The sequence below is a fragment of the Photinus pyralis genome, unplaced genomic scaffold (genome assembly GCF_008802855.1).
Source record: "Photinus pyralis isolate 1611_PpyrPB1 unplaced genomic scaffold, Ppyr1.3 Ppyr1.4_LG6, whole genome shotgun sequence".
NCBI classification, from domain to species: Eukaryota; Metazoa; Arthropoda; class Insecta; order Coleoptera; family Lampyridae; genus Photinus; species Photinus pyralis.
Window position 1 is genome coordinate 40985165 of NW_022170663.1, and position 25013 is coordinate 41010177.

Below are 25013 nucleotides of genomic sequence, written 5' to 3' on the forward strand. Positions count from 1 at the left end.
GAATGCGATTATCTGCACTGGAAGCGCAACAATGCCGTTCCTTTTGTAACTACCACCTCCCACTCCTTTCAAACCCCGGGATGGCATCCGCGGAAAAATTCAGCTGTTTTAATTATTTTTCCATAATTTCTAATCATTTCACCTGCATGAAAAAGCCGGTTTAACTGGTAACTAATTTTTTTGTCAAAAAATATTATACCTATAACCTGGACTAAATATCCTTATAATACGCCTACCTACTCAAAAATATGCAACGTAAAAGCTCTTCTGAACTAAATTCGATATTAAATCAACCACGACCAAGTATCACAAATGCATATCATTAAATTTCTGATGATAGTTACAAGAGAAAGGTATTGTTGCACAGTGCACTTGTAGGGCAATTAATCGCATTCCATGAGGAGACCTACTCGCAAGTAATTATTAATGACACTGGAATTTCAGTGTCATTAAAGGACAAGAATATCACCTTTATTTCGTTAGAAGAAAACCTACTCACAAAATTAAAAAGTGAAAAGCCATTATTTTGTCTTAATAGTCTCTAGCTAAACTATTTGCAAATTTAAAACGCACCAAACCAATTGTAAGAAATGGAAAAATGTTTACTGCACCAAGCCAAGGATATGCAGCGCAGATCCTTTGAGCTAATAAATCGATGGCATTCACTTTTATTCTACTAACTAGTATTTAGTTTGGCTAAATGGGAATATCTGCTGAAAATAAACCGCATTAGATACCTACCTCGCACACCCGCAAATCCAACTTGGACTAGGCGGCTGGGATGTTGGTTGCCTATGCTACAGTGGTAGGTATCCGAGGGACATTACTTTTACAAGAGACTGTACAATATATATCTGGGCAAAGTTCGGTAAAGCATTGACTTGGCATATACATAAACCTAGATCTCGCGAGGAACAAACGGGAATAATTTATTTGGACAATAGCAGTGGGAATCACTTTAACTTTGTTAATAGGATACGATTCGAACAATAGTTTAAAGTTAGAAAGTGGACAAGACTGTAATACATTTAAGGAGTTTTGCATTTTTCTTTTCTAATCCATACAATATATTTATTATATTATGTATCAATGTAATTAAACAAGTTCCAATTAACTCTGGTGCGAATTATTCCGGTGCGAATTATCCGGGTGCGAATTGTCCGGGAGCGAAACGTCCGGGTGCGCAATATCTTTGGTGCGAATTTTCCTTGGTGCGAAATGTCCGGGTGCGAATTGCCCGGGTGCGAATTGTCCTGGTGCGAAATGTCCGGGAGCGAAATGTCCGGGTGCGAAATATCTTTGGTGCGAATTTTCCTTGGTGCGAAATGTCCGGGTGCGAATTGTCCGGGTGCGAAATGTCCGGGTGCGAATTATTCGGGTGCGAATTGTCCTACAACCGTATTAGAAACATGCCGGATAGTAAGGAAAGTAATGCGTTGAACAAGTCCACAAGTAATAAGTTTTGCGAAAGCCCTTATTACTTTATCCACGACAAGTGAGGAAAAAAAATGTATAAAAAAAATAATAGTAATAATAATGTATATTTCATGGAAATGTAAACAATGTACTTACACTCGTTCAAAAAGAAAATAATGGGAAAATACAATAAAAACTATAGTTATTCAATTCACTGTTGCCCTAGAAACTCTTTTACGCTGTAAAATGCGGATTCTGTTAACATTTTTTTTTACATTTAGTTTAAATTGTCGCGGTGATTTTATTACTTTAACATCATCAGATAAATGATTAAAAAGTTTTAAGGCAATAATTTCAGTGCTATTTTGAGATTTTCCCAATCTACAAAATGGTATCTTGAGCGAAAGCTTTTTTCTTGTATTATGGCTGTGCACTTTCGAAACTAGTGCATATTGTTCAAATTTGGATTTTACATAACACACACAGTCTAAAATAAACATGCATGGTACAGTTAGAATGCCTAGTGTAGAAAAAATATGCCTACACTCATCACGATAACCAATATTCACAATAATCCGAATAGCACGTCTTTGTAACTTGAAGGCATATTTTGACTGTGGACAATTTCCCCAAGCAATTATTGCATACGATAATATGCTAATGACATAGTGCATATGCGTTTAATACAACTAATTGAGAAACACTATTTACTAATTATCTACGTAATAGAAAAAGATTTCGGTTAAATTTAATAGATATCGACCTAATATGTACATTAAAAGATAATTTGGAGTCTAAATGTACACCCAGAAACTTCACAGATTCACTATCACTAACGTTATGAGTTTTTAGAGTCATAATCAGTTTTTCAGTTTTTGCTGCATTCATTGACAATTCATTTCTTATGCACCACGAATTTACTAATTTAAGATTGGCTTCAGAAGCATGAAGTGCAGTTTCCATATTATGGTCATGTGCCAGTAAAGTGGCGTCATCAGCGTAAAGTACGCAGGTGGTGCCTTTTAGTATTGATAACGGCATATCATTAATATATATATAAGGAAAAGTAAAGGCCCTAGTATGCTACCCTGTGGCACTCCTCTTACCACGGGAATTTTATCCGAGATTGTATTCTGTACAGGTTCTCTAGTCTTTTTGTCAACAATAATTATGGAGGATAATTCATCCCGTTGCAACAGTGTGGGAAAAGTATGCTTCAGAAAATCAAATTGTTTTCGTGTCTTCCTAATCATACTTTTTAATAGAGGATTTTTCAAATCGCTGGATGCATACTTAAAATTACTAGGAAAGCTCACAAGTAAGTCAAGTAAAAAACAATGAGAAGAAGCAGAAGAAGTTCTCTACACTAATTCATCTAACTATGGGCGCGTTCATAAGACTCAACTGTTGTGGAACAGTTAGCGATACGTCTTGTAATTACGTCGCTACTTTTACGCTCTTTCCGAAGCAGTCGGCCATTTGTAGTAGCGCTACACAAGTCAATGTAGGGATCGTGACATAGGATCATAACTGTTACCGATACGCTACGTAACTGTTGTGTCTTATAAACGAGCCCATAAAAATAAAGACAAAGACAATAAAATAAAATAAAATAAAATAAAAAATAAAATAAAATAAAATAAAATAAAATAAAATAAAATAAAATAAAATAAAATAAAATAAAATAAAATAAAATAAAATAAAATAAAATAAAATAAAATAGCGAATCCCGGCGTTTGAGAATCATATCACATGGAAAGCCGCCATGTTGGTCACGTAAAACGAGCGTGTGATAAAAGTAATCACTATATTTACGTTTATTGGAGGTTACGCGATCTATAAACGTAAGTGCAAAGGTATGTGTAGGTAGTACGTTTACGTCAACACGTGCGTCATCATTTAAATCAAAAAGGGAAAGTGCTCTATTTATCCTAGAGCTTGCAATCGGTATGAGTGAACAAAAGAATAGAAATGGAAAATAACAGTTGAAGTAAACCTTTTTGGTGAACTAATCACAGATATAGTACGTATATCTGTGACTTCATAGATTTATCAGAAATTTTAGGACGGAAAATTCTGGCATGCTATTTCGGAAAAACCATTATAAATATGCGAAAACTGCCGACTAAAATCATAAATTTTCTCATACTTCCACTTGCTTCCGCTAAACTTACTCAAGTAGAATTTCGAGAAGACCCGCTCTTCTGACTCCATGGTCCACGACCTCATTAAACAATATACTAAATCCAATACTTTACACAGAAAGCCCCAATGACGACAAGTTTAAACATCGACCTGCGCAACGATTTAACTATAATATTAACACAAACCTTCCAAAATGGAATGTTATTACATTGTCTGCAGTAACGCAACACGATACGGACTCTACAAACAAGAATCAACTACGTTAATCGGCAAGTTCTCGAAGTATCTTCATTTTCGCTCAACTGCTCTACAAATAGTAATTTGATTTGTTTGAATTATTTTCTATAATTCTTAAAACTAGATTAGGCCCCAATCACGGCGTTTTCGTAGCAAGTGGTCTATTTTATCGATTTTCCGTTAGGTGAATTTCGATTATCTGGTTAATCATTGTGAAAATGTTCTTCGTGATGTACTAATGGGGGTTTAAAGTTTCGTAAAGGCGAAAAAAGCGAAAAGAAATTTGATTCGGTTCAAAGGACCAATATCTTGAAGTGCTCTTTTTAAGTAAATTTCATCGTAAAGATGGTAAAGATGCTGAGCATTTTACCTACGATTATTCAAAAATGTGCTTTGTTTATTTCCTCAAAGAAAAATCGAAACAAAATGAATGCTCAGAACGAATAAACAGAACAGTTGAACAGCCCGGAAAATTACTGGCATTATTTCCGGGGAAGACAAGAAGCGCAGAAAGTCAAGGTCCCGACACATTTCAAGGAGAAGATTTAATCGATCATGGAATTTGACAACGTCAAGAAGAAGATTATTTTGTCGATCAAGAGACCGGCACACCTACTCAAGAAGAAGAGGGGTTTGAGTGGACCAGAAGAAACTTTGGAAAAACGACATCTAAAAAATCGGAACGCTCTCAAAGCACCAAACAGGTTGTTGTATGTAAAGCTTCCCGAAGTTGTCGAACCAAAAAGTTAAAACGATGCAGGGAACGATGTCGATATAATCCCCCCCGAAAAAAGAATTGGATGGCTGCCATGAGCTATGGAATTATTTCCATAAGAAATGCGTTGTAACCTTCAAGGCATTAATTCAAGGTTGATTCTCGAATGAAACATACATGGTCTTGGTTAGTTTTTTTCTCTATCGAATAACGTAAATATCCAATATGGCGTCCATAAGAAATAAAAAAGTTGATATGATTTACTCAAAACCCACAAGTCTGAAGAATTATATTTTAACACCATCAGAAAGCTGAAAAAATTTACTAATGGTTTGTTGAAGTTATTTTATCTTTGAAAATAAGTTAACACCAGCGCATTCTCAAAAATAACAATTTTTGATATTTTGGTCGTAACTCCGCTCTTTGTGAGCTACAAGAAACTTTGAAAGGTAAAGTAATCAGTATTAAACTGTACATAACTTTGCCCTTCTAAACGACTTTGTATCTCTTACGGGTTACGAGATGCCCATTGCCCATAGTGAAAATGAAAAAACCCAGTGTTAACCAAATACGTTTACCAAGTGAAGACAAGAAATGAACTTGATTCGTGGGTAGGTCACGCGGGTTAGAGTATTAGTGAATCGCCCTTCTTGACCGACTACGAACCAATTAGTATTTTAGGAAAAAACTTAGATACTGGTTTAGTTTAAAGTCTAACAAAAGCATATGACATTTAAAACGTGCGATTTTTCATCTTCGATCTTAAAAGTGCTTTCTTCGAAGATACAAAAACACCTCTAATCTCATGAATGTAGTTGGAAGTGATAAAGTGATCAAAATGGAAATGATGAGACATTCTCGTGCTTTACGAAACGAGTTTGAATATTTCATGTTCCGCTTCCGCGTCAAATATATTTGCATTATTTAAACGAAAGGCTAATTTTTATTAAAACATGAGCTTAGTTCACTAGTAGGTCCCTTGAAAGGGAAGTTTCCAAACAGCCCTAATATTGATTTGGAAATAAATAATGATAAGGTGACAGTAGTTGTAGATAATGGTATAACTTTCAAAATAAATTGAAGGTCTATAAGAAAAAGGATGTTCCAGCTTTACTCTATGATTAGAATACGGTTATTCATGGGATGTACACGAATTTGGATGTTACTACATATGAAATAATTAGGGTAGGTTATACTAAGAGGGCAAAGAATACAGAACTAATATCACAGTCTCAAAGAAGATTGTGTAGGTATGCGGTCATTCAAAGTAATGGAAAGAGAGATCGCTAATTTTGCACGGCAAATAATCTGCTGAAAGAGTTAAGTGTAGTGTAGAATAAAGATTTAGTAATTTGAATGCAGGACATTGCAGGAAGAACATTCTCGACGAACAATGTAGTTATACGATTACAATATAAGTCCAATATATTGCAGAATATGGAATGAAACTTGAAAGCATGCCATCAACTCAAACTTGCATTATTACTTTAGTAATATCTTTCGAATACACAAACTTATAATTTCCATAATTGATTGACTTTAAGTACTTTAACTGGAAAATGCTGTTAAGTAACTTCCTGAAATGTGATTAGCTGATTACACCTCAGTGAGCGAATAAAATTAAAATAACTTCATTTTAAATTTGCGATATTTAATTTTATAAGTTTAATCTTTGTAATATAAAATTTATTTCAAGGGTTTTATTAAATTTTGTGACGATAGAAAGTTATATTATAAAATGAAAAAATTAGAAATTTTAAACTTGATTCTCAGGCTTTTATCCAAATAAAAATCCAATACAACTGAATACCGAACGATCCTCGAGATCTTCACACATACATCATTTTTACAATACACCGTAAGAGGTTGTTCTGTCCCACCAGATCAGCATGACTATAACAAATTTTTTGAATCGGCATTAGTTTTACTTTCATTTGAGGTGCCTACATACGAAATTTCATTTTTTTCATCTGCCTGAAGTTTAAGGAATATTTTTACTAACACAGAAAACCGGACATTCATATGGTCTTTGTAACAAGAATTATAAAAGAAACCCTTTTTGGAGGTTTGGGCAGTTTTTGGGCTGTAACTTTTTGACCCGTTGGTCTACGTAGCCGAAAAATAGCGACCTTTCTTATATCCTGAAGAACATGTATATCAATTTTCAAGATGATCGGACGTTTCTACACGAAGTTATCATGCACACGGACAACCAGACGGACAGAGAGACGGACAGACAGACGGGCGGGCAGACAGACAGACGGACAAACAGACGGCCGGACAGATAGACAGTAAAACAAAATTACAAACGATGTCGAGGATCGTTAATAAAGAAAGGATAATAGACGATTGGTTGCGGTGATAATTAATTCTATTCTACATCAATTTTGTAACCTATAATTATAGTTTAACGTCAAAGAAGGGTTAACTAGACAAAATCCAGCTGTAATAAACATTTAATGTAACATCGAAGCGCTTACGTGTTTGATGAACGTTGTTGAGCGGACCGGACTCCAAGTATTCGGTTTGGGGGTCAACTCCGACCAAAGCAGGTAAATCGGACACCTTTTTGGGAGTTGATAGTTTTCGGGAAGCATCCATGCCGTTTGATAAATGTATCACTTTCGTATTACCTAAAGGTTCGACTACCATATTCTTTGCAGCGGTGCACCCCATTTTATCGACAAGTGCTGAAAAAGATGATTACTTTAAAATAATGTCAATTACATGGGACCTTGAATTCTTCTAATTGTCTACAGCTGTAATGACATCCCGATCGGTACACAAAGTGTGTATGACGATACTGACAACTAATTATAACAGATTGGGTATTGATATTTCCTTAACTTTGCTTATGAGTGATTGAAGTAAACTAATTCATAGCAATGGTTGCAGTAGGTCATCAATAAACTAGTAATTGTAAGAGAAAATAATAAATACAGATGAATGCAAATTACCTACACAAAGTACCTACACATTGGTTTACTCTACCGATCCAACCCATTATACGCGCGAGCACACTGATAATTAGGTATGTTAGGAATTATGTAATAATAATAATGATAATAATATACACATCCAAAACATCTATGCTAAACATTATGGAGTCAAAGCAGTCGCTATGGATAAACTTCATATTTGCGAATTAATGACGAAACTGAAATCAAATTACAAGTAAAAAGGTTTTCTTTCGCCCTAAGGCGAGTAACTTCAGCGCATTTTCCATGAATTGATCAGGACTTCACAAAAGGTCATAGCTATGTGCGCTGTGTTTTTCTTTACTAGAGGCATATATGGTTAAAATTTCAAAGAAATATATCCATAAATAAAAAAGTTGGCATTGCGCAGTTTGCGCATGAGGACATTTATTTTATGCTATAGATAGGTATACACTAGAAGTGTTTCTGGTTAAACTTTAAAGATAGATTTTCATAAGTAAAAAAGTTGGAATTTTGCAGTCTGGGCATGCGTGCATTAGATTTTTACTATGTGCGATGTGTTTGCCTTTCCTAATGACACGTGTAGTTTTCGATTTTTACAACATGTGATATGTTTTTCTTTACTAAAAGCATCTATGGTTAAAATTTCAAAGAAAGATCTTCATAAATAAGGAAATTGGCACTGACTGCGCATGCGCCCATCTAATTTCTGCAATATAGCAGTTATGTTTGCCTTTAACAGAAGCATCTGTGATTAAAATTTCCAAAAGATATCTCGATAAATAACAGTTGATAGTGTGCATCCTGCGCATGCGCACATCAATGTGATGTTTACAATATGCGATACGTTTGCTTGCACTAAAAGCATCTTTGGTTAAAATTTCAAAGAAATATCTCCATATATAAGAAAGTTGCCATTGCGCAGTGTGCGCATAGACACATCTGATTTTTACTATATGCGATGTGTTTGCCTTCATTAAAAGTATCTGTGGTTAAAATTTCAATAAAATATATTAATAAATAAGAAAGTTGACATTGAGCAGCCTACGCATGCGCAGAGTTTTCTTGGCTCAGGTGGCAGAGCTATACGCTACCGAATGCAAAAAGAACGAACTTAATATCTTGAGAACTGTAGGAGTAGTTAAGGCCTCGGACATATGGACGGACAGAGTGGCTGCAATAGCACAAACAAACTTCACTGGAAAATGCGCTAAAACTGCAAGCAAGTTCAAAATAATGTTGGGCACGAAAAGGCATCATCCAATGAAGAAGGCAAGCAAAAGCAACTAAGCACAAAAACGATAAAGTATACTAAAGCCGACGAGGGCAAATAATACAAAAATCTGAGCAAAAATCTAACAAGACGAACGAGTAGAATAGTTAAAAAATCGATGCTCATGACGTGCAAATGAGCAATGTGATGTTTACTTATCTGTGAAGTTGGCTCGACTCATTTGTGTGGTAGTAACCGAAAAATACCTATACAAAATACATAACATATACATAATAAACAAAAAGTTAATCCACCTTTAGCCACCTTATTATTTAACAAAGCCATAGATACCCATAACGTAGATAATACCCTAGGGCTAGTTCGGAATTCTTAGTAATTGTAGCCCCCTCAGAACATATGGACAGATTTTAGGCAGCATTCCCAACTAGGACAAAAATGTAATCCTTAGCATTTAAACATCGATTACCATCTTCGACAGGTCAAAGATCTGAATTGAAGTATTCGTACTCGCCATACTAATGAAACTTTTTAAATAACTTCGAAATCATTCACATGGCGTACCACAAGTCCACTTTTTCAGGTTATGTTAATGCTTTTAATTCCATTTTTTTGTTATATCGTTGCTATAGTAACCGCGTGATTTAATTGTTTATTCCCATCGGATTTCGGTATCAATAATCTTAACTACGCCTAATAAAACTAAGACAGCACTAATAACGGGAAGGAGAAGGTTGAACCTTAAAGAAATCACGGTAATGGACCAACAAAAAAACTAGAGCGAAACATGCATATACTGAGAGTAGAATTGGACAGCAGCTTAACTGTCCCGCATGTGAGGAAGATAACGGATAGGAGATGACAAACAAATTATCTAGGATACTAGCCAATAAGGAAGGGTCGAGATCCAGCAAGAGGAGGCTACTAACCAGGGCAGTAGATAACATAGTCTACAACGCGGGAGTGTGGGAGGAGGCACTGAAATAGGGAATAGTAAACAAATTGCTCAACCAAGTACAGATACAACCGGCGAATAAGATCTGTAGTACATTCAGGACGGTGGCAGCTAAGTATGTAATGGCAATGTCCAACTGTTAATTAGAAAAAAGTTACATATGTGGAGTGAGGACAAGTTATGTGAGGAATTAAAGGAGCTGTGAGAAGCTAAAAGATAGTGGACTAAGACTATATTACCGAGTGTTGGAAAGTAGCAAAAAAGAAAAGATGGCGAAGTGGAGTATAGGCTGACCCAACTATTGACGGGACACGAACAGAAAGTAAGATGCCTAGATAGAATCAGGAAAAAAGGCAATGCTGACTGCAAGGATTGCGACGTGTATGATGACAAAGGGACTGCCTTCGTCACTGTCCTAGGTGGCAAGTGCAGAGGAAGCAATTGGAATGTCACACAGAAGGGAGAATATCTCCAGAGTCACTGCAAAAAGTAATGTGCGAAGATTAAGGCACTGGCATAAAATCAATGGCACACAAGAGGAAGAGGGTAGGCAATAGTAGAAGCGCGCAAACAGCACAAACAAACCATGAAGCTTACAACTATGTTATCCACACCAGCCACCGGGCCATCCACAGGTGAAGAAGAATGCCTTGAGGCGCTACCCAGCCGTGCCATAGTAGTGAGAGGACCTCACCTTTATGGAAGGAGGTTTCCCGCTTATTTATTGTTGTCGAATTTCGAAAGTCAGGATTCAACATTGTGTAATAACATTGAATATTCAGATTTATTATTCAATGGTAATAAATAAGGTGCTTCATCAAAGACAGTAACTGAGTTATTATCGTTTTGTTTATTCATTTCGGCCACTGAACCGTTCTTTCCAATGAAACATTTGCAGCATCTTTCTAAAAAAATAAAAAATCGTTTTCGTTCAAGCATAACTCTTTTTCCAGCCCCAGAAATCGAAATTTATTAACTATATAGAATAACAAGTAATCTGTCGATAAGTAGCTACCCTAAAATTTATTAAGATTTGCGTTTGTGATAGCTTTGAGGTAGTACTTTTTACTACTTACATCATGTGTCATATAATATTGATAAATAATTCGAAGTCGACATAGGTGCACACATTATACACACACATATGTCCATTTTAATACATCGGGCCATATCAAAATTGGGAAGGGCATTGAACTACAAATTACTCTTATGACAAAATATATTGCATGACATGTGGAACAGAAGTAGGTAGGTAATGTGTGTGTTGTGTCAATTACATTTCCGCTTTTATCGTCAAGAGCTTTAGCCTTTTTATGTATCGAAAGACCAATTGCGACAGTTTTAATTTTAGAGCTGCTTAGGTAAATAGTCCATTACTCTAACATATAGATGCAAGCCTGTTATCGCGCCGTGTAATTATTTGGCAATTTACGAAATTAATTACTAGCTTATCCGCTATGTAATCTGAACTCTGAAAATAAGCCAGCAATGTTATCCTAATGACATAGAAATAAATCAATAGTTGCCAAGTCCGAGCTTATTACTATTCAAACATGTCTTAGCAAATCGATAGCGATACAGAATTTAACATAATGCTTTTTGTACAACAAAAATATACAAATTTTGGAATATAAAGCATATTCTTCAATTCCTTAATTTATTATTCGAATAATTACCATTAAGATAATACGTTTAAAAGGTTACATCCCTTATATTCCTACTCTTAATTGATGGGATTGTCAAATCGCACTTTACAAAATGAAGCAATGCTAATTAGACGACTGTCACTAATTGCCGAAACATAAGATACACGACAAATATCTATTTATCTAGCGTCCGTCCAAATTAAATTACTTACGCTTAGTTTACAAGCACCAATGTCGAGGTAATGTGTCATTTCGATTTGCGTGCAGAAAGATCAATCACGCAAGCGTCTCATCGTTAAAAATGTAACAATAGATGCAATGCTTCTACAAGAAAACACGTTTAATTCATTAATTCCACGGAAGGAACTTTTGTCAAAGCTTTGCACACTAAATTCACTAATCGTAAGGTATACCGAAAAACAAAGAGTCCATTAGTGCTTCTCAATAAAAATGGGTTTAAAAATTGGATGGGAGAACTGGTATAGGATAGCTGGCTGAATGTAATTTTTCAGAAGTCTTACAACGCCCATTTCTGCAAAGAACCTTTACCAACACAATAGTACCTTCTTTCTACTAAAATATGCTTTGAAGGACACAGAGAAAGAAAAGTTTTACGTTAGTTGTTCACTAATGATGACAGCTTCGCTGTCGAAACGCCTACGTTTTATTGTATTGCTTCTTGGTGTTTCGTTTTATTTTTGTTATTGGATTAAAGTCGTAAAAGGAGTAGATAGAAAGTCATATGCATCGGAACTGATGTCAGAAACTAGAATCCCAATAAAGTGAGGACAGAGTCTTAATTTAATAGTGAAGACAAGTTTTTCATTTTTCCAGAAGAACTTATGATTATTCTTTAGAATAACTTCTTTACATATTGATAATTATAAGAGTTTATGGCTCACGCATTCACTAGCAACACAACAGAAGTAATTGTTTCAATAAAAGCGTTATAAGTTTTTCGTTTTCGTTGTTGCAGATGAAGCTACAACACCCAGAATAAATCTGTAAACAAATAAGGCAAACGTACTCCTGGATATGGCTATGCTATGCTCATTTTGAATTTCATGCAATTCGGTTCACAACTAAACATGTGAAAAGGGCTTTCCTTATTTTTTGACCTACATTGCCAATTCACGAACTCCGATCTACAAATTCGATAAAGAACCCACCTGCAAAATATCAACGTAATGGGTCCATTCGTTTTCGAAAAATCGTGATAACGGGTAGATGGACAGACATCGCAAAATTATGAACTCGCCAGGAGCTCGTTAATAAAGCAATAAGCTACTTAGAAGCGCAAAATATGTTAGGAGCACAGCTCAGGCGTATCCGCAATGATTCAGCCGCCATCTTGTCATGTGATCAAGCGGAAATCCACCTGCATAATGTAACTTCAGCATCCCCTTGCGTACATTGATTTGTCTGATATACGGGATGACAAATTAAAATGATTCAATAGGACATACCTTTGAAAATCTTACCTTCTCGTATCTCTACCTTCAAAGTTGTACTGATTTGTAATACCGTCGACACAAAATAACTTTGTACCCCCAAGATCTAAGTATTTCATGGGGTTTAGAATAAAAATTGAATTTGGCATTACAAATTGGAGAGTAACATAATCAGTCCAAAGTTTTCTGTGGAAGACTTTTGCGCCAATCGTTTCGAAATTAATTTTGTTTCAGAACAGAATAGCAAGGCATGGATATGATAAAATGAAGTATATTACTGCAGTGTGTACTGTGTATTAATATGCTGAAAGAAACATTTAAATTTAATTTTAATTCCTGTAATTAGCAACGTTCCAACACACGTTCTAGTGGAATTGTCACACCATTCGTAGACTCTTCTTTCATAAACTGAAGCACATTATAAAGTATCTCTCGACTTTTGATATCGGACACTATGTTTTACCGCACTAGATGCTCCAAAACGGATAAATGGCATGCAAATAATCACAGAATTAAATTTCCGAATTTATAATAACAGAAGTTCCCTACAAATTAGATATTCATCATTATTGATCAAAGAGAAACTTTATTTACTAAATAAATGCCTGCTTGTTATGGTAACAAGTTGCCTATTTTAAGACACACGAGTATAAATGATTGTTAATGATATTTACCCTAACTTGCCCAATGTTCAAGGTTTAGTTACTAATTACAAGGAAAACGAAAAAATCAGAATTGAAAGCGTATTATCTGTGATATAAGTATGTACTAAAACAGTAAATATCGCACACCACTGGATTTACACTTCCTTTAATGGGTTGTACAGTGAAACATTAAACTTATAAACGTCTTAAGCGTTAATAAACGCTTCGCTCATCCATTGGGAGTCTAGAGGGTGGTTCCAATGGCGCATTAAGTATCTTTAGGGTCAGTTTTTCAGGTTTCAGTTAAACTTATCTAATACATAATTTCCTATATGAATACGTTGTGACAGTTTATTTTCGTAAGTACGTACTAGTTTTGGTTTAAGGTAACTGTAATTAATTGTTTTAGAGTCGCTGGCATATACCTTTATTACGTCACCACCTGTCGGTAGATTTTTCCACATAAGCCGTGCAGCGAACCTCGAGAAGGAAAAGGGAATTGGCTACGGCTAACCAAGGAGAGCGGGTTTTCCAGTGAAACAGCCCCCGTGGTTCGACAAAACTTATACAATGTTGTGTAACGAAGAACCTATTTTCCGCCTTGCAGTTTCATACCCGAAGTTATGACGACACCGTAAATTTGTGGACTCCACTAGCTCTGATGAACATCCGATATATAAAACCGTTTTAAGTTGGGCGCTGCGTTACGAAAAGTGTCGTGTCGAAAGTATTGAAGAGTTGAAGATAGCAGCTAAAGGTATTTGATTTAATTTCTAGAGTTGTGTTTCAGCCAACGCTACGGTAAATTACGCTGCAATTAATTCGCTTTTTGCAACCGTTCCCGCTAAGATATTTCAATTGTATTTGTTGCGTCCGACAGCTCATCATTTAAAAGAAGGGGACACGTTAATATTTTAAAATTTCAGCCATGTTAAGCCATTATTAGTAAGTTTTTGTTTTCTATGGTGTAATGGAACCGAATTAGCCCGCTAAAATTCTATTTAAATATTCCCGAATCCGAGCCTGGCGCGACGGAAAAGGTCCAGATTGCGCTTTGTTTCGTTTTCGTGGAACACGTGTTTTTTTCTTCTCTGCTCTACATTGAAATGGGCCATAATTTATAATAAAAGTGTCAAATATTACGCTATGCGAGGAAACTTAATGATCCTTATCGACCCGTCTCGAGGCACGTTCGATATTAAGATTTGTTTTCGTCTAGGATTTGCCTGCAAAGGGGAAATTTAGGCAGAAGTATGTGTGCTTTTGTTATGACCAGAATTAAATCTTTACGTTGCGAATAGTGAGTGCAGCTTCGACAATTACAAAGGTGATGTACTCGTTTTATTTATCTCTACGTCTATTGCATCCCTCTAATAACGATATGACCGTGTTAAATTATTTGCCAATTTAACTTTATTCTCGTACAGCATTGATTTGTGCCATTTATAACACATTCCAGATACCAATTGCAGTTTTAATTATACTGGGCCTACTGGGTAATTTCTGACCGATTTACGTGTTTTTATTTATATTTAGAAACTGTATGTTCCCTTAGGGGCGGTCTCCAATACAAGTATGCAGAACTACATTTTAATTTATAATTGAATTTATTGCAGCACATTTCGTTTTTGTTTACCTGAATATGTTACTGTGTATTTACAGGGTGCCTTCATCTGGGGGCGAGTGACGTACGTTAGGTGGTTGATTGTTACATATTGCACTTGGCATTGTGAATTAATTACTTGATACCAATGTTTGCCACGACATGTTCCTTTGTATTGTTGTAATGTGATTGTACTAAAATTTATGCTCCTACTATTTATTTGAACCGGGTGATTATGATTATTAATATTTGGCGGGGTGACTTGTTTCGAATATTTACTGTGCTATATTTGATATTGATATTTGATACCGATATTTAATATCTCGATTTGACGTAGCAGAGGCTGGCTAAAGTTCAGAACTGACATACGCAGAGATATATATTTTATGTACTGTTGTTTTTTGTGTCTTCGAGGGGAGCCATCTTGCCAATATTGCTAATCAATTCGTTTAGTCGATCCCTGTCATGTAGTGACCGAATATTGGTTTTGTGTCAGTCTTTGTTTTGCCAGTGCAAATATGTGAACTGTCAACGCCTACATGAATTGTGTATATTTTGTTTATAATTACGTATGCTTGCGAGTTTGCCGTTGGTTACTCTGTTATTTATGTTATGTCATGACTTGTCTTTTGATCGGTTATTGTCAGTACTCATGGTAGAGAGCCTGGAGTTCGGTAATTTATAACCCGGCATTTTAAGACTAGTGGGTTGGACTGGCCCTAGAGATGTGTCAATGAATGAGTTGGGGTCCCGCTTAGTCGTACATGAGGGCGCTGGCTAGACCCGGCCCCACTTGCGCAGGGATTCGCTAAAAGCGTGTGGCGTGTTCTCGTTGTGACCTTTTGTTTTGTTAACAATTTGGGGTATCCTTCCTATGTGAAAGGCTCTTCTGAGAGGCCAACTCCTAGCGATTTCATACAATGCTGACATGTCATGACCAGAGCAACTAAAGACTACTCGGTGTGGGATTTGGACTGGCCATCCAATATCCAAACCTATTATATGGATTTATTGTAATGTTTTAATGATTGTTTTTTGGTTATGTGTGTGTAATATTTATTCTTTGGGAATTCCAGTGGAGCCTGGGATTCGACATTGTATTGCTGTACTTGACAACATGCATTCATGCCATTACAGATAACTAATTTTGCTATAAAGTTCAATATTAATTTGTTGGCTGGGTTTTTTCTTGGTCAGTTCTTTTTTTCCCAGCCTATTTTTATATTTGTACTCGGTGAACTACCATTTTCTAAATTTAATCTTGCAATGAGAATTATTTGGATTAAATCTCCGTTTTTAAAGCATGTACTTGTTTTATTTGTATTCCTTACTTGATCCTCACTCCGACAAGCAGCACATATATATTGTAGCGACTCTTAAAAACACAACGTAGTAAGTTAGTTTGGGAGGGAAAGTTTTGAATTTAAATATTGAGTTGCGCAGTCTCTCGGGACTGGCCTGGGTACATCACAATGGTAAATTAAAGGAGCATTAAAACTTCAAGGCCGTGGAAGTTTACGCCGTTATCAACTTGATAGCACAGTAGCTAAAGAAATGTGTTGCAGTAAACGTCATTTCACACAGTCGTGTGGGATATCAAAAAAAGTGACTTGAATTTTGGGGTCAATTACAGATTTTTGGGAGTTCTGCAGGCCGCACAATTAATTAAAGAAGTTGTAATTTTTGGATGTAGAAAACCGAATCTTTTGCCTTTTTGGTGTTGAACCAAAACGTACGAAATCTTTTGCATCTTTTCAAGCTACGTTCGTAAGTATCGTAATTGTTTACCTTCTGCAGAGGCACCTCTAAATAGCATTATGCGGGTCACTCTGTAATTGGGCGCATGCCTGTTGAGGGCCCAAAAACAAGAGAGGGATAATAATATTAATATTATCCGAAAATTTTTTCTTTGGCAACCGTGCCGTATTTAAATCATCTATCTTTTTGCCCTTGGCGTTCAACCGAATAGATCTTTCTGCTTTGTGCTCTTACGCAAACTACGTTTTGTAAGTACCGTAATTTTGTGCCTTTCTGTTAAATTTTACTTTTACATTAAGTTTACCGCAACGTATCTACACTTTATTTTAGCACCAGTTTAGCCGTCCACCATTTGCCCTTTCGAATTTGTTCAGCTGCTGTTTACTTTGATTGAGTTTGCCTGAGGCTTCCGAGACCGATCCCTCAAACCGCTGCTACCGCCGACTTTGACCAGGGACAAGGCCGTATCTTTGGTGTTGCTCGAGTCCGTCCGTCCGTCCGGTCCGTCGTCAGAACACTCACGTTGCCGCCAACTGCCGCTACTTTCGTCCGCTCGCATGATTTAGTAACTAATATGTAAATTTCTTTCTTTTTCTTGTAAATTAAATTGTAATCATTATTCCACTAATGCTGATTTACTTTTTCATGCCATTTGTGCGCGGACTTACTACCGATGCACGTCGCAGTTGAGCGCCAGGTATGGACACCCCGCCATAACACCAACAAAAGACTAAACAAATGCAAATGAAATAAGAATACAAGTTTCGTAGATCCTCAGACACTAGCGGATGATATAATACTCTTGCCTTCGCAAAGACCGATACATACTCACATGCGATATTTAATTGCATACAACAATAAATAAATTTGCAATTTGGATTCGGATCAAATGCGAATTCGTAATGACGTACACAAAAAAAGATACATCCAAAAACCTACAGTACCAATATGAGACTAAAATCGAATTAATTCAAACTTACATACTCCATTAGTAAATGTGTTTCGGATTGCGATATGAGGAAAAGAAAAATATGTAATTAAATTAAAATCTATGGCATAACCTAAATAGAAACGTGGCTAACCACATAAGGAATCTTATAAAAATAACTTTACCTCGAAAAGATATCAACAATTCTCCATTCAAGTAAATACGTTTAAGTATAGGTAGGTATAATTTCAGGATGGCTTTAGATTTTACACCTCAGGATTCAACATCTTTCGATATATAAGCAAAAGCAAAAGTGGTATTCCCCCGTTCACATTCGTACCAACTTCCACTCACCTAACGCACCAAGGCGCATTCAGTCGGAGACTCAAACTGTGGATACATTCAACGCAAAAACGGAACGTTACAACCGGAACGCGCATTCCTTCCATTCGAGTACAAGCACGCCTTAGTTAAGCGAAGGCTATATTTTGGTTTTCACTAATTACGCGAGTACGGTCATTTTGTCTCATCCTCAGAATTCATCGTAACCTCTGTCGATATATGATCGATTTTAAACGCGTTTTTGTTTTGGTTAAGTGCACTGCCTTCACGAAGCAGTAGTGCATGTTACCCGGCATTAATCATTCAGTTTTATGGAAATGAACTTATTCACACATTCGATTCTGAAGGGGGGGGGGGGGCATACAACTGACCACACGAGCTTGACAGCAGTGCCACAATTGCGGACCCGATGTCTGAGTTATATGGTGTTTGCCCCTCTTTTATTATTTATAGCTCGATGGAAAATACAAAACTAACTTATTAACCAATTTTGACGTATTAATTTTTATGCAATAGTTTACGATCAATTAACTTCTGGTAAAACAAAAACTACTGCCTTAGTTTCTCTTATAAAAACTAGATATTAAACTCGTGTTTAACAGGTAGTGCAATGTAAATATTGGATTTGTTGTAGACAAAATTCTTCTTCAATACATTCTGACTTGAAAGGGGACATGTCCCAGTGGTATTCTCAATTTCAGTTTCAGGATTGTTGTCGCCAATCTCAACACGAGCGTTAGGCTTCAAGTTTGAATTATTTGATGAGAAACCACATTTTCCTTAAGGTTTTCGCCTGCTTATAGTTAGGCAGTCTTGAGATGGTCATTTGTGTTGCGCCTACATGTTAGAAATGTACCTATATCATATACCAATTAAAATAACACATTTCATCCTGATACAAAGTTCCCTAATTGAGTTTAGGTATAAATCATCTACACGATTTTGCAATAATATTGATTATTTTAATCTTTAAAATCGTTACAATGAAGCTTCAATTATACCCTACGGAATAAATTAGAACTACTGCTAGCTATACAGAGAGCTAGCAAGAGCTAATTTTTCACGGGGAAACTAACTCAACGACATGTGGGTAAACGGCGAGAGTGTCCCCACCTTTAAAACTATCATAGTTGTTCCTATTTTGAAACACGGTAAAAATCCAGAGGACGCGAAGTCCTATCGTCCTATTTCTTTACTGTCATGCATATTTAAAATGTTTGAACGTATGGTCAAAAATAGAATAGAATGGTGGTTAGACACAAATAATAAGCATAATCCTTGTCAATTCGGTTTTAAACGAGGATATGGGACGAGCGATGCCTTGACAAAGTTCGTCTCAGAGGTACAAATCAGTTTGGGAAAAAAGGAAACTTTAGGAGCAGTTTTTATTGATTTTAAAGACGCCTACGGCTGTGTAAAACTCCATATTTTGAGACAAAATCTATGTGATCTAGGCTTTCCGCCAGTGGTAGCCAGTAACCTCATTAACCTTTACACAGATCGAAAACTTTTTATTAGGACGTGGATGGGCAAGCTTATTGGGCCAAGAATGGTATATGAGGGCCTCCCTCAAGGATCAATAAATAGCCCCTTATTATTTAACATTTACACATTAGATATGTTCCAAATATTTGAGGATGACATCAAGGTTGTACAGTATGCTGATGATTTTGTTATTTATTCATCCCACAAAAATGAGAACATTGTTAAAGAAAAGTTGGAAAAAGCAATCAAAGAAATTAAGAATTGGATGCTAAATACTGGGTTAATTCTGTGCCCGGAAAAGTCGTCGGTAGTATTCTTCTCCAGTAAACGTACCTATAACTCAGGAAACATACTTTTAGATGATTCTCAGTTCAAAGTTGTCAAAAATGTTAAATATTTGGGGCTCATTTTAAATTACAACCTTAACTGGTCAAGTCATATTAGCGATTTAATAAGCAAATGTGAGAAATCTTTAAACATCTTACGCCTAATGACAAGAGTTGGTTGGGGGTTGGACATATCCGTGGCTTTAAAAATATACAAAGGTCTCACAAGAAGCTTAATTGACTATGGGTTGCACCTTTACGGCTCCGCTTGCAGCACGCAAATAAAACGTATCTCCGTTATCCAGAACAAAGCTCTTAGACAATGTATCGGGGCCATGAAATCTACTCCAGTGGAAGCCCTATACGTCGAAGCTCAGGAACCTCCGATATCCCTTCGCATAAAATTCTTAGCAGCCAAATATATAACAAAAATAATAGCTTTAAACTTGGAAGACCTAGGGCGCACTTTAACCAATCTGGCAATTGAGGACAACATATCACCCTATTGGATGAAAAAGAAATCACCGCCTTTGTCAGAAGCTTATGTTTGGGTGTCCGACCTGGAAGTTCCCCTGTTATTACAAAATAGACCTAATGTGTCCTTTCTGCAATATGAAACAACAGTATTGCCAACATTCTTTCCCAACTACATAGGCCACCCAGTCTATGACAAGCAGCTCTTTAATAGCATATTGGAGGATTTTAAAACCTGGGATGTAATTTTCACCGACGGGTCTAAGAATGAACTTGGAGTTGGTTGTGCCTTTTACGATCTTCGAACGAAATTTTCCCGTCAATATAAATTAAATGAGATATCTACTATCTTCACGGCTGAAGCAACAGCTGTATTACAGGCTGTGAAGTTTTTTGGTAGTAGGAATTCTTTTAAAAACCTTGCTATCATGACTGATAGTCAGAGCGTCCTCAAAAGTCTCAATACGCGGAAACATTACTACCTAGAGAATCCTTTGGTGACAGCAATAATAGCAGAAGCGTGCAAAATTAAGGAGAGGGGTTCTGAGGTGGTTTTTTATTGGGCGAAAGCACACGTTGGCTTGAAACACAATGAAATAACAGATAACTTGGCAAAATTAGCAGTTGTTAGTGGAGAGGTTATAACTCAGAATATACCGAGGTCAGATTTTGTGGGTTTTGTCAAGTCACATATTACGAACAAGTGGGACATACACTGGAAACAGTACTATAGCAATCAGATGACTCATTATGCAAGAATTCACCCAACTGTTAAGTTTAGCCCTTGGTACGCAAATAATTTCGTATGTAGAAGATACTATACGGCCATAGCACGACTTAAGTTTGGTCATGGAAGATACCCCTCCCATCTATTTAAAATTGGTGTTTTGGACTCTCCCGCCTGTTCATGTGGTTTTGAAAGCGCTGACCTTAATCATATTTTTTTCGGGTGCAGTAAAACTGAACAATCTTCCAATCGAATGATGTCACAACTAATCAATTGTAAAATTAGTCGGCCCATTAATATAACTTCACTGCTAGCCAGTAATGACAAGAAAATTTATGATCATCTCATTGAATTTCTTATTAATATTAAATTAAATATATAAATAGGTTACAATAACTAATAAAATGCCTTTGTCTTTTATCCTTTGTTTGCCCTCCCATGTATCCAGGGTCTAAGTCATGTGTGTCATAACTAAATGCCATGATGGACCTCTTGGCAAGAAGCGTGTGTCCCGGTATATCCTTTTAGTTAGCTAAAAAAGGTACAAACGTAGCTATATGGGCAACGATCCCTTAAATAGCTAAAAAAAAAAAAAAAAAAAAAAAAAAAAAAAAAAAAACTTAAATTGCGGATAGTGAAAAATGTATCTAACTTCAATTCAACTTATTTTACTCAATATTTTCAAAGGCAAAGTAGAAGTGAAATTTAGCATGTATTTATGCAAACACAGATCACTTTTCAATTTTACGTCTTTGTTGTACATGAATAAATTATTCATCTACGTCATTCTGGCGTATTTTCTTCATGTACCGTTTACATGACAATGTTTTCATTTAATTTGCTGCTTTCTCTTGAAACCAACTCATGAAAGTTTAGGTGCTTGGTCCTCAGTAACTTAACGTAAGATTTGTAAGAAGCGATGCATGTTAATGCTTTTATAAAAGAAGATTATAATTGCTAATGTTTATTCTACTCCATAATGTAAAAAAACGACAGAGAGATTTCCGGTATCCCAGGAAATAAGTATTCCTAAAATATGCGCATAATATTCCATGTTGATTCGAGATACTTTTATTCTCTGGAACACCTTGCGTGAGCATCCAACATTGATCAATGTCACTTCGAAATTAATAAATTATGAGACTAATGAAATTTCAATGTATATGGATAAAGTTCAATTTTTATATTGGATATTTAGAATCTTTCGTTTGACATTCCATAAATAAATCGAATGCCACACTCTACGTGATTGAATTCTTTGGTTTTTACATATCTAAATAGATTTTAAGTTAACTCGATGAACAGTTTTTTACATGCCATACCTTCACTTTATCCAAAGAGTATCTCTGCTTTATCTGAATATGTGTCTATGTTTGCCGTTAGTAACCGTCGGTAAAAAAAGTTCTGAACTCATTAAAGACTAATTTTAGTTGCGTGTCAAATCGTTATTTCTAACGGATTAATAAAGTGCAAACACACAGATATATTTCCCTTTTCTTATAGTAGGTACCTGAAGGCACTTGGAGATTTCTGAAAATTCTGTGGCACTTTTCCCAAGGTATCCAAATTTTTCTTACGGGCTTCATGCAACAAAACACAAAGGTATACTTACCAATATAGTTTCACATCCTTCGACTCATCGATGCACATGCAGTGAAGTTCATCAGCAAAAAAGATCACAGTACAGAGATAGCAATTGCGTGTTTTACTTTCAACTAGCGCTCTGGGATATTTCCACTTACCAAGGGGTAAACATTTGTGTTTGCTTCTGCGTAAATATATTGTTTGCATTGATACGAAAACAGACTCGCACCTTCTTCGGGAAATTTCACGTTTTCCATCTAAAGGCGAAACATAGGTACTTCTCAGAATTAATATCCATCAATTTCAGAAAATTCGCAAATGATGTTCACCGATAACGAAATATTCACAATGTACGGAAATTGCTGGAAGTTCTCACTTTATACGTATAAATAAATAATTAAGTTGACATTATCACAATCAATAATCAGTTTGCATGTTTAAGTTCAGTGACATTTACAAAACGGTAGTCGTTACCCGAATATAATAACAATTGTGCTTTTACCTGATTATTTCATGTATAGAGAAACAGATAAAACTAAAATTTTAAACCCAGCTAACGTGATATTGAAGCATTTGTCTTTTGTCCTATGACAATTGCACAATGTTTCAATTTTTTCAATTACTCACTTAGCCCTCGGAGCTTAAAAAAACGAATACTTTTGTATACCTAGGAAGGTGACCTGTTTTTGAATTTTATTGTAGTTTACCACCCAAACAGACCCCACGCTGCGCGCCAAGTATTATGTACATACAAGATCAACTACATTACTATACACCACCCACAAACCACCTGTCCAACTAGCTTTTTCCTTATCTGCTGTAATTAACGCAACACCACCTCTACCATAAGCAAAAAACCTCCTTCCAGTAATTAGAAATAATTCTCCATAATAACACTAGAGAAATACCAACTCAAATGAAATAAACCAATTCTGAACCAAATGAAGTCTCTCATATAGAGTGTGTCACGTCATTTTTTTCGGTGTTTAGACATAAATAACGTCGACATGGCGTTGTTCACATAACAATATTTGGTGGACTTTACTCTGTATTACAACGAATTTCACTTATGAAAACTGCATACCGGTATAACACAAACAGTTTGTTAACTTCACAAACGATGATTACGTAAACTTCAAAAATGTCAGACAACGATGATTGGTGTGAATAGTTTCAATGACACAAAAGCTGTAAAAAGGTTCATCTTCTGTCAAAACAGGGAATATCTGAAAATCCCTCTTTTCTTCTAGTAACTTTTTATATTATCCGTTCGGCGAAAAAAACGCGCAATTTTCGGCGTACTTTATAAAAAACAATGAATTTTATAAAATGTCAGTGTTATAAAAATACAATAACTTCGTACATCTAAGTTAAGGCATAGTATAGCATACGTTACTATTTGTATGCGTATAAATTAGGACATTATTTTACAAGCATATGGCGTAATTGAGGTTTTTGAGAGTTTTTTTTTTTTTTTTTTTTTTTTTAAATTAGGGTTCGCTGCTATGGTCATATCCCCTTTCAGCACAAACCATCTCTCACACTCTCCGCCCTATATATCTTTTATACATATTTATTTGCTTCATAAAAGCTAACGTGCCTCTGCAGTTGTCTAGATTAAAGTTTTCAGAATAATTTGCCCTTATCTTATGTGGTCGCGCGTTCCAAAACGTATAATGGACAGTTTCCCATTAAGTGAGCAATCGTGAGGGTTGTTCTACACCGGTCGCACTGTCGTGGATGCTCACGTTTATATATATGCTTATGCGTGATAACCAGTATGTCCAATTCGTAGTCGGTGCATCTTCACATTTATTTCTCTGTCCCCGTCGCGCACCGTGTACAGTTTACCAACGTTCGGCTTTATTTGCATTAGGTGAGTATTACACCTTTCCCATCTCTGTTGCCATTCCAGTACGCTTTTTCTTTCAGATACTTTTTCGCATCTGTAGCCATAACAAAGTTAACGTCCACACGATCTTTACAATATCGCCGTTCGAGCAGCACGATCCGCCTGTTCATTTCAGGAATTCCGACGTGACCTGGTACCCACATGAAAACTCTTTCAATGCGGTTCGAGTATGGGTTCAAGGCAGATTGACACCTTCTAGTCATAACGTCATCAGAAAATATTTGCGACAGATTATTGATAACGCTAAGGCAATCGGTGACAATTAAAAATTTCCCTTCAACAACCATGGAACAATACATAATCGCCTGCCACAGCGCATATTGCTCAGCAAAAAGTATGGAAGAGAACCGACATAGTTTCCATTCATGTGGTATACCATCGATGACGATTGCGCTCCCAGCACGCACGTTCAGTTTTTCCCCCATCCGTGTATATGATCTCATGTGCAGGATACTGGTTACAAATGCTTTGGAACTCCCGTAGGTAAGTATCATT

At 36.1% G+C, this 25013-nt stretch overlaps 1 protein-coding gene across 1 annotated transcript in view; it reads right to left on the reverse strand.

Moving 5' to 3' along the window:
* LOC116175074 overlaps positions 1 to 22750 on the reverse strand; it is a 38674-nt gene extending 15924 nt beyond the window's left edge. Inside the window, exons 1-2 of the mRNA XM_031493146.1 lie at positions 22635 to 22750; positions 6994 to 7203 (exon numbers count right to left, since the gene is read on the reverse strand). Coding sequence (XP_031349006.1) covers positions 6994 to 7189 — 196 coding nt within the window. The 5' untranslated portion in view covers positions 7190 to 7203; positions 22635 to 22750. The remainder of the gene's footprint in view (positions 1 to 6993; positions 7204 to 22634) is intronic.
* Between the last annotated feature and the right edge of the window lie 2263 nt (positions 22751 to 25013).